The sequence below is a fragment of the Ipomoea nil genome, unplaced genomic scaffold (genome assembly GCF_001879475.1).
Source record: "Ipomoea nil cultivar Tokyo-kokei standard unplaced genomic scaffold, Asagao_1.1 scaffold3314, whole genome shotgun sequence".
NCBI classification, from domain to species: domain Eukaryota; kingdom Viridiplantae; phylum Streptophyta; class Magnoliopsida; order Solanales; family Convolvulaceae; genus Ipomoea; species Ipomoea nil.
Genome location: NW_017619742.1, coordinates 1,102,337 through 1,114,249, shown reverse-complemented (window position 1 = coordinate 1,114,249; position 11,913 = coordinate 1,102,337). Strand labels below are relative to the sequence as shown.

At 34.1% G+C, this 11,913-nt stretch overlaps 1 protein-coding gene across 1 annotated transcript; it reads left to right on the top strand.

Annotated features, from left to right (window-relative positions):
• The first annotated feature begins 4,805 nt into the window (after positions 1 to 4,805).
• On the top strand, positions 4,806 to 8,099 carry LOC109169543 (cytochrome b561, DM13 and DOMON domain-containing protein At5g54830-like). Its single transcript, XM_019318406.1, has one exon. The coding sequence runs from the start codon at positions 5,088 to 5,090 to the stop codon at positions 7,779 to 7,781; it is 2,694 nt and encodes an 897-aa protein (XP_019173951.1). The 5' UTR covers positions 4,806 to 5,087; the 3' UTR covers positions 7,782 to 8,099.
• Positions 8,100 to 11,913: the final 3,814 nt, after the last annotated feature.

Sequence of the window (11,913 nt, the reverse complement as noted above, 5' to 3'; positions counted from 1 at the left end):
TCTTTTATAAACTCCACTAAGTGTGGATATGAAAGTAAATCTGGGTCTATATCAACACACCAAACATCCCCATTTATGTACTGCGGTTCTTTATCTTTAACAAAATTCCCTCCATGGTGTATTTGTAGTTCTACAGTGGTCATCACTACAAAACCTAACAACAAAACAAATCATTCAAAGCATTTAAATTACACAATTTATCCAGTTATATAAAAAACCTGACTGAATTTTTAGGGTTTATGTTAGACAATTCTGACTCAACATTTTCAGGCAGTAACCAACATTTTTAGGGTTTAGGCAGTGAGTAATTTTCTACTACTTTAGTGTTAGGGTTTAGGGACCACAACTCTGACTCCAAATTCCATTAAACAATGTAAGCAATTTTCAACTTTATTATGGTTTAGGGACCACAACTCTTACTCAGTTTTTCATTACAGAATACACACCAAACAACATCAAGTTCTATACAACAAAGCTTAACAAACGACAAGGATGGACCACATAGTACAACAACAAAACTAAACAAAACCAGAGATGTCGACATTTAAGTTTACAAACAAATATAAAGTCGCAACATTATCACAAAAATAAACAACAAACAAATCGAAACCCAACAAATTCATACCTGAACGAAAGAAATTGAAAATGCGAAGTGAAAGCCTCCAAAGTCTTCAAAACAACGAATTTGCTTCGAACATTGTTGGGGATAGACCTGGCAATTATCGACACGACCCGTTAACACGACACGAAACCGGACACGAAAATAACGGGTTAGTGTTTAGTCTTAACATGTCCCGGGTTGTTAACGGGTTGACCCGTTATAGACCCATTATGATTCGTGTCTTAACGGGTCAACCCGTTTAACCCGCTAAGAACCCGTTTAACCCGTTAATGTTATCGTGTTAACCTGTTTATACGAACCCGTTTACACGAACCTGTTTATAACCCGCTAAGAACCATTCTTATAATGTTATTTTACTTATTAAGAATTAATATAAAAGGAAATTAAAAATTAAAACCCTAAAAGACTTAGAATTTGGAAAGTTCTGATGCTCTATTTTTATTTAGTTATTTTTATTCTATAAAAAATTTATTCACGTGAGGGATTTAGATGCTTTCACAATTCAGATTTTAGTCTTTAGGCTTTAATTTTTAAAGAATGCGTGAAGGTTGAAGCTTAAATTGTCAAACCATTACTCCAGAGTCCAGATCACCAAATACTTCTTGAAGGTTGAAGCTTAACAAATAATCTAATACTTTGATCGTCACTTACGGTAAGTTCATAATACTTGTGATATTTTATGTTTAATTTCTTTGTGTATAATATTATAAAGTTGCCATCTGCATTTGCAAACTGTATTGTATATATTATATGTATGCGAACTATATTGTATATATTATTATGTCTGCATTTGCGAACTGTAATATATTTAGTACAAATAATATCATAGCATTAATATGTAATAAATCTGCCTGCTACTGTGTATAAATGTATATTATATATTATAGATTTAAATATTGGGAGTTTTAGAATTTTACCAACTGCTACCGTTTATAATTTATATTATATATTATAGATTTACATGTTTAGAGTTTTAGAATTTTACATGCTTTCTGCTACTGTTTATAAATTTATACTATATTTCACAGGTTAGGACAAATGGAAATGGGAGATACTACTAATATGAATGTTGAAATTGAAGATCGAGATGATTGTGTAGAAGTTGAAGAAGTTGGAGAAGAACAAAAAGATCCACAAAAGTCATTGAAACGCAAAAGGAAGTTGAGATCACAGAACCGATTTGAACGAGATTACAGAAGATATCATGCATATGATTGTGGAAGAATTTATTACATCAGGATGAATTATTGATGTTCAACAATATGTAATTTAAATTTTATTGTGTTTAATTTTGTTTTAAAATATTATTATGAACTTCTTTAATTGTGATTTTTGGATGTTATTTCATCATTTTATGAAAGTTATGAGTTGAATATTTTGTTAGTTTGTTTGATGTATTGAATTGTAGGTTCTATTTTTTTTTAAATATATATATATTGAATAATTGAATATGTTTAGTGGGTTTAAACGGGTTTCGTGTCAAATCGTGTTGACACGACCCGAAACCTATTAACAGAACGTGTCTATCGTGTCAACCCGTTTAACCCGTTTACAAATCGTGTTCGTATTCGTGTTCAGAATTTTAACCCGTTAACCTTAACGTGTCGTGTCCGTGTTTAGTCTTATCGTGTTCGTGTCGTTATCGTGTTGAACCGTTAACGAACCCGTATACACGAATTGCCAGGTCTAGTTGGGGATTTCTTTGATTTGTGGATTTCTTCTAGTAGCGAGAGTAATATGGAGTAGACGGACTGTATTTCATCGATTAGGGGATTTGGGTGGGTTTTGATGGTTTGATTTGCTTTTGTCATTTTTTATTTAATTTAAATTTGATATATTACACAGTGGAAAAGGAAAAAAAATGAAGGAAATAATGAAATTGTCTACTAATGCCACGTAGAATGCCACATCAGCGTGAAACCGGAAAGAATGGCTTTCCACCGGCTAGCAGGTGAAATTGGAGGAATTTGGATTGTTGGATGGGCTAATTGCACTCTTTTTAGGTTGAGTGGCCTGATTGCACTTTCGCGTTACGTTTAGTGGCCAATTTGGCCCTTATTATTATTATTATTATTATTATTATTATTACTATTACTATTACTATTACTATTACTATTACTATTACTATTACTATTACTATTACTATTACTATTACTATTACTATTACTATTACTATTACTATTACTATTACTATTACTATTTCTATTACTATTACTATTACTATTACTATTACTATTACTATTACTATTACTATTATTATTACTATTACTATTATTATTACTATTATTATTATTATTATTATTATTATTATTATTACTACTACTACTATGACTATTACTATTATAGAGAGAAAATAAAAGATTAGAGAAATGACAAATTAGAGGGATGGGAATGTAAAATGGAAAACTGGAGGAATGGATAAGGAAAATTGGAAACTGGAGATGGAAAAATAGGGAAATGAAGTAAAAGACTCCTTATAGTGTGAGTTAACTCAATAGCAAATTTTTCGGTGTAGAAGAAAATAAATCGAGAAGAAGAAAAGATGAGGAGAAAATGACTAAATTAGTAAATTGTCCTCAAAATTTTATCCATTAAAATTTTCCAACCACTTTTCACCAACAATTTGGCCGGATGGACTGAAAATGAGAAAAACTGAATAGTTACAGTACTAAGATAATTTTAAAACTTTTGGGCTGAAATTAACAACACACCAATAGTCATAGCACCAAAAGTGAAATTAACTCTATACTAAAATTACAAATACACTAAATGATAACTTTTTGAATGTACATTATTTGAGTATGAAATGTTCATTATTTAGTATACTACAGAATAATAAATTTTTAGTACACAAATAATATACATTCAATATATTAAAAATGAACAGTTATTCATAGACCAACTTTACATAGTGCTATTGGCCATGCCCCATTTTTTTCTTTTTTTCTAAAAAAAAAAAAAAAAAGAGAAAATAATTTCACGACGAATGTAATATGCAATTCTTATACCATGGACCAGGGTTCATATTGTATTGTGAACCCTAATATACAAATTCTGTACCTTCAGTTAATACATTCTGTACCTATAATTAACCGATTCTGTACATGTAAACAAATAACTTGATAATTGCTGACACATAATATAATAACTACAGGTACAAAAACTAACAACTACAAGTACATACGGTCTAGGTAGACCCTGGTCCATGGTGTAATTTGTCGTGTAATATGCTACTTACGGTCCCTGTCCGAACAACGTCGTTTTATCTGTTAAGAGTTGATGTGTATTATATTAAGAGTTTATGTGTATTCTGTTAAGAGTTTATGTGTATTATGTATTATATTAGATTATGTGTATTATGTTAAAGTTTATGTGTATTATGTTAAGAGTTTATGTGTATTATGTTAAGAATTTATGTGTATTCTGTTAAGAGTTTACGTGTATTATGTTAAAAGTTTATGTGTATTATGTTAATAATTTATGTGTATTATGTTAAGAGTTTATAACGCTATTTTGTAAAATAGTTAGCATATAGGCCAATTTTGGCTTATTCGATCATTATTAGCTTTTTGATTTGGTTAAAAAAATCAATATAAGTGTTTGGTTAATTAATTTTTTGTAATTCCAAAATGCTAAAATTCAAAAACCTGCTCAAAAGAACTTTTTCAATTAGCATTTTGAGAAAAGAAATTAGACCAAACAGCTATCAGCTAACAGCTAACATCTAATTTACCAAACATCTTTCTATAATCAGCTAATGTTATCAACTGGTTATACTCTCTAATTAACCCAATCAGCTAACAACTAATAGCCATTTAGCAAACAAGACCTATGTATTATGTATTATATTAAATTATATGTATTATGTTATGAGTTTATGTGTATTCTGCTATATAATTTTACACATTCGAAACATGAGATTTTTTTAAAGAAGTTAATGACATAAACGAAAAATGAAAAAAAAAAAAAAAACAAAACAAAACAACATCATTTTGACCCTGGTGCACGATATAATTTGTCCGGTTAGCCTAAGCATTTTCCCTAAAACATAGAGCAATGAGGCCCAAACGAACGCTACACTCAAATTAACGACATTTCATTCATCGTCCGCCTGGCCCACCACAGTCCAAGAACTCCTCCTCGAACTAACAAAAAAAAAAAAAAAAAACATTAAAAAAACCAGTCGTGCATTATATTCTTCGTCAACCTCAAACAAACTGCCGTGTTCTCCACAACACCACCACCACCCACCAAGGCACTCAAACTCCTCCGGCGACACCCACTTCTCCGCCTTCCCCTTGTCTTCTTCAAGGTAATTTCGCTGCCTCTCTCATTTCTTCCTTTCGCGTGCAAATCTCGCAAACCCGGTGTGGTATTGTATTTTTCGCATACACAATACAGGCGTAGATCAGGGCCCTGTTTTCTCCACCACTCTGATCTGGTCTCTAGGATCTCCTCCTATCCTATGGGACCTTCTCGACTCTCATGCATACTGCTTCTTCTGGGATTTGTTCTCTGTTTCGTTCCACCTTCTTTCTGTGATCCTGGACCGGGTTGCCCCAATACCTGGAACACCTCTCTTCTCAACTACACCTATCAGTTCTCCATGGTGCAGCATCAACTGCGAGGTCTACTCACTGTGGAGGATGGTTGCTCCTTTAGGGTTAGTGAATTCGATATGCTGGAGGGTTCTGATGTGCGCTGGTGGGGTGCTGTCGGGCAAGAATTCGAGAATCTCACCGAGGGTTTTGTAATTTCCGATCAGATTCTGAACAGGACCTATCAGAACCAGAGTTTTGTTGTGAGGTTGAGGAAGAACGTGACATGGGATCGTATTAAAGTTGTTTCCGTTTGGGATCTGCCTACAGCTTCGGATTTTGGGCATGTTGTACTGGGGAATTCCACAAACTCGACTAACTATTTGGCTCCGTCAATGGTGTATGTGAATGGGTCTGCAGTTCACACAAAAGGGCAGCCCACAATGTTGGAGAATTGCAGAGTCTTGTCTGACAAGTATAGGGTTAGGTGGACTTTAAATAAAGATGAAGATTCAATTGATATTGGGTTAGAGGCTGCAATTCCATTTGCTAATTATATGGCATTTGGGTGGGCAAATCCTCATGCTTCATCTAAGTTTATGCTTGGCAGTGATGTGACAGTCACTGGATTCAGGGATGATTCTATGCCATTTGCTGATGATTTTTTCATTTCAAAGTACAGCGAATGCTTGATTAGCAAGGATGGAAGTGTTGAGGGTGTTTGTCCAGATACTGTATACGAACCATCTGATCAAGTGTCAGTAAATAATACAAGGTTGGTTTATGGTCACAGAAGAGATGGTGTGTCGTTTATTAGGTATAAGAGGCCCCTGAAATCTGATGATAACAAGTATGATTTTCCATTGCATCCAAAGGATAAAATGACAGTTATATGGGCATTAGGGTTGATAAGGCCTCCTGATAGTATCCGCCCTTTCTATCTTCCTCAAAACCATGGGGGTACATATGGGCACTTGACCCTTAACATTTCAGAACATGTAAATGATTGCTTGGGACCTCTTGATGCGGATGATAAAGAAGATCAAGATATTGTAATTGCTGATAAAAAGGAACCTCTTATTGTTACAGCAGGTCCAGCAGTATATTATCCCAATCCACCGAATCCTTCACGAGTTCTCTACATCAACAAGAAAGAGGCCCCTATTCTCAGGGTTGAGAGGGGTGTTCCAATAACATTTTCTCTACAAGCTGGGCATGATGTGGCATTTTACATTACTTCTGACCCAATTGGTGGAAATGCAACATTGAGGAATGCATCTGAGACAATATATTTTGGGGGTCCAGAAGCAGAAGGAGTTCAAGCCAGTCCTACAGAAATGACTTGGGCTCCTAACCGTAACACACCAGACCTAGTTTACTATCAGTCTCTTTATACACAGAAAATGGGTTGGAAAGTTGAAGTAGTTGATGGTGGTTTACCAGATATGTACAATAGCAGTGTTGTTTTGGATGACCAACAGGTTACCCTCTTCTGGACATTGGCAGAAAATTCAATATCTATGGCAGCTCGGGGTGAGAAAAAGAGTGGTTATCTAGCAATTGGATTTGGTCGTGGAATGGTGAATAGCTATGCTTATGTGGGTTGGATTGATGATGATGGAAAAGCAAGGGTAAGCACGTATTGGATAGATGGAAGAGATTCTTCAAGTATTCATCCAACATATGAGAACTTGACAAATGTTAGATGCAGGTCAGAAAATGGCATCATAACTATGGAGTTTACCCGTCCATTTCTTCCATCATGCGATCATGATGATAGGCCAGAGTGCAAAAACATTATTGAGCCTACAAGCCCACTCAAAGTTGTATGGGCTATGGGTGCTCAATGGTCAGAGGGCCACTTAAGTGTGAGAAATATGCATTCTATCACGAGCAGTAGGCCTGTTCGGGTGCTGCTTATGCGTGGTTCTGCAGAGGCAGAGGAGGATTTACGGCCAGTATTAGCTGTACATGGATTCATGATGTTTCTAGCCTGGGGTATCTTGCTTCCAGGTGGAATTCTGGCTGCTAGATACTTAAAACATGTCAAGGGAGATGGTTGGTTCCAGATTCATGTTTATTTGCAGTACTCAGGATTAGCAATTGTTTTCCTTGGCTTTCTTTTTGCTGTAGCTGAACTTCGGGGCTTTGCATTCAACTCACTACATGTTAAGTTTGGACTACTTGCCATAATACTTGTCATTGCACAACCAGTGAATGCATACTTGAGACCTAAGAAGCCTTCTCCTGGTGAGGAGGTCTCATCAAAAAGAGTTCTTTGGGAGTATGTCCATGTTGTCACTGGGAGATGTGCCATCATTGTTGGCATTGCTGCTCTTATAAGTGGAATGAAGCATTTAGGAGACAGGTACGATGATGAAGATGTTCGGGCACTCATCTGGGCTTTAATTATTTGGTTTCTCATTGGTGCTTTGACAATGATGTATTTGGAGTATCGTCAAAAGAAAAGAATACGGGATAGAGCAGTTGCAAGAAGCAATTGGGTGTTGGGTAATGGTGAAGAGGAGGATGTTGATCTACTGAGTCCAAGCAGGGCTGCAGAGAAAGAGTTGCGCTCTTCTGAAAGAATGGAAGTTCAGCTGGAACCCTTGAGCAGATAGAGATCCACACGTAGATTTGTTGTAAATTTTGCACTCACCACTACTAATTTTGGCACTTGTTAATGGTTCAGTATACAGCAACCCAATTTTTATTTTCCTTCTTCTCTGTCCCCCTTTTTCATTTCCAAATGATTATTGATGGTGTTGCTGCCAAAAGTACATTTTGCTCCAACATCCCCTCCCCCTTACCCCTAAACAAAGAAAATGGTCACAGAAAAAGAAATGGTTTTTTTACTTTTTAGGATGGAATATATATAGACTGCACTGGTCTTTTTTCTTCAGGTTATATCTATATTGAACCAAGAGCTGTTCTTGCAACCGTTATTGATTGTTAGCCTTCCTCCTTTATCCTGCATTTCATCTGATGGATGAATAATATTTTCAAGTATAATCAATACCATGAAAGTAATTGGTTAAAAAGTACTTCTTTCAAAGAAGTTGTTTATTTTATGAATGTGAATCTTATGACTATGGGCAAAAACAAGAAGAATGCTAGGTGCTACCTCAGGGAAGACAATATTGTTTTGATTTCTTGCTCTAAGTTCGTTAGTATTTATTTTTCTCATTTTGAGTTCTTGATTACGTTGAATTGTGTCAGAAATTTGGGGTCTTCTTTTCTTCCTGGATTTATTTGTGATGTTAAAAGAATACCCATATTATGTAGTTTGTCTTTTTGTTCAATCTTTAGATACCCATAGAGTGCATGACTGAGAGGCTATGCCAAACATTTTTTTTCAAATTGCTGCTGTTCATTTCTTGAATTCAATCCATACGGAGATGGGGCCTTTTTCCTTCTGTTGTTGCGAGAAAGAAATTGGAGAAACTTTGATTCTTGTTATTGTTTACTTTCTGGCGACAAAAGTATGTAAATTTAGAAGATGGTTTCTATGTCTTCACAGACTGGAAGGGACTTGCAGAGGTATAATGTTCATGGTTGTCACCAAGTTGTAAGGTATTTACAATATGTTCTTCCCTTTAATGTCATCTAATTTGGTGCTTGAGATGATTGTAATTTAAAGAATATTGATTAAGTTTCTTTCTTTACAGAGTATACACAAGATTTGGTGTATCTTCAATACTGTAAAGATGTGGCTTTTGGTGGATTAAATTCGTCTTGTGAGGGTCATGAAGAATAAAGTATGATACAGGAACTATGGGATTTCTATCAAAAGAATAAGGTATTTCCTTTTACCTCTTTTTCTGTGATTGTCTCTCATGTGGTGAAAACCTGCCACCTGTGATTTTGGCTCTTTGTTCATCTAAGAGCCAATGGGAGTTCCTAGTTTTATTGGTAACTGGACAGAACTGACAACATTGTGAGTATTGGTGAAGAATCATATGATAATATTTTTAATGATAAGCTATGGTTTGCATATGGTATCTTGATTGAGAGAGTTACCAAATTTGTTGCAGATACATGTGTGGCACATTGCTAGAGCGCAAATTTGCTTCTAATTGCTGTATATGTGTTGCCTGTTAATCATAGCAAATTAAGTCTTGTTTTTAAGTGTCCTTTAAATCCCAATACCTGAACGTTGAGCTAATCCCATTAAGGGAAATGAAACTTCAATTTGATATAGATGTTTATGGCTAAGACAGTCACTTTAGAAGCTCCTGCAGACAGACTTTAACCTAGAGCTTAAGATGAAAGGGAAAAAGGAGAAGCAAAAATGGCCTATCCCCATAGCTAAAACTGTGTAGTGTAGCGAGTAGAAAAGCGTCTAGTTCTTTATTCTAATCAGTTCATTGCTATAATCTTTCCTGTTTCTACCGTCTTTTCCTTACATGTAGTTGTTTCTTTTCTTCTTAAGACCAACCAGTGGAGCTTTGAGTTTCCTGGAAATGTTGTTCAACAGTGATCATATCTATCATGAACAAGATCTTCAACCATTGAATATCAGCTACCGCAAACGGAGAAGTTGCAATATCTTTTTCATTAGGGGTGCATAGCAATGATAGCATTGATAGCTTGAAATTGGGGTGTGAAAGTAAGGTTGTAAGAGATCAATAATAGCCATTATGAGTGAGACCAACCTCCACTATACATGAGTGCCTCCATGCTAAGCTAAGGAAGATCGCCCGTGGGGGTTTCTTATAACATGGGTTACTATTTCAATAATACCCTTGAAAATTATTGAAAATCAACATTGTCGGGACCAAATCAGGTATTAACTCATTTTGTCGCTAGAAATCAAATCTTCTCTTTGATGCTTCTGTAGTTTAATGCACTTTCCAAATTAGAGTTATGAGGAATTGCTCTATTTCTGGTCCAATCCCAGAATACATGGGAGATATGTCGAATTTAAAACTTTTTTTTTTTTTTTTCAAATCCTTTTTTGTTGCTTGGTGACATCTCACATTTAGTTTAGTTTCTTAATATCAGTTAACTTAAAACACCCTATTATGCTGTTTATCACTCATATACTGTCGTTTCATTTCTCTAACATTGTAGGGGAAAATCCCTCCAAGATCAAAGGCCTTTATAGCTGCTCTGATATTGCACATAACAAATAAGTTTGCCATCTGCAACAATTTGGTTTTGATGGTATTTACTTGATTTTTCAAGTGAGCTATCAATTTGCAGAGATCCTATCTTCAACATGCTGAATGGTAAAATCCCAATTGTAAAGAGCAAGAAAATTGAATGTGTAAGTACATCACCCATGAATGCTTAACCGAGCTGATAGCTGATATTTTCGTAGTAATTGCTCTTTAATTTACGGAGAAAGTCCACAGTCGCTATCTGAAAGTGTGTACTGAGTGAAGCCTATCTTATGACCCTAGTCAATAAATAAACTAGCAAAGGGTCACAAAAAGGCAAACTAACCTAGTTATTTAAAATTAATAAGGTCAATAGACAACTTTCATGTTATTCATGTCAGTCAGTTGCCACCAAGAAAGAGTTTAGCGCTATTTTGGCGAGCATGCTATGCAAAAATAAAAATTTAGTACTTCATTTTTTTTTTTTAGTACTACTGACTCTATTACAAAGTAGTATCTGTTCATAGCTACTTTCTCTACTTACTAAAGTACAAAGAGTCTATATCGTCACAACTGGTGTTCAAACTCATGACCTCCCATTTAAGAGAGTTACTTCATGTCACTAGATTACAAGGTCATATAACTACAATGTAATATAAGTACTTCATTAGCCCTTATACTATTATATATTAGTTCTTTTTGAAATAATGCTCAATGATTATTTTTAAATGAGTATTTCAAAGTATATTAGTACAATATTATATCGGAGATGTTTATGCATAGGTAAATAAATATTGAATTTTTTTAATTAAATTTGTAATTTAAAGTATATAAATGCAAGATAATATATGAGACATTGATTTTATTGTCATTAAAAGAAATGTTTCCAACTGACTAAAAACGATAGTCTAAATAAATACTACTTTTGGTTTAAATTTCTCTAATTCTTCTTAATTCTCTTTTGGATAGCATTGTCATTGTCTTCATCTTTAGTACATGTCCTCTTTTTTATTAATTAATTAATTTATTTATTTATTTATTGATAGTGTGTCATGTGCAATTGGGTTACTGATGGTAGCATATATGGATTCATCTTGCAATGAGATTATGGTGTAGAAAGCTTTATATTTGCCTTGTTGTGTATATGATGAGATCTTAGTTGTACTATTAACTCTTTATCTTAAAAACACCTATTGATATTTGGTAATGGTAGTTTTTTCCCTATATGTTTCATGCGTTGTGAGATGTGTGTCGTACGTTATCATGTGAAAATATTGAACAAAATATTAGTATTTATTATATTTGTATAAAGTAAATAAATATATATACAACATATTTTGTATTATAACTTTGATATTTAATTACAAGATAATGTAAAAGGAAGACAATGGACAATGTAGTGAATATAATAAATTAATAAATTTGAAGGTAATGAATCTTTGAATTGTAGAAAATAAAGATATTACAATTAATGAAATTATATCTCTTTTTATATTTTTTTATAATGAATAATTTTTTAAAATAAAGGTATTACAGACATCTAATTCTAAATTAATTAAATGTATATGTATTATTTTTGGTTGTAGCTACTACTTTATTTGTACTATCTACTATACTAATAAGAGCTCGAGAGAATTAGGCCTATAATGGG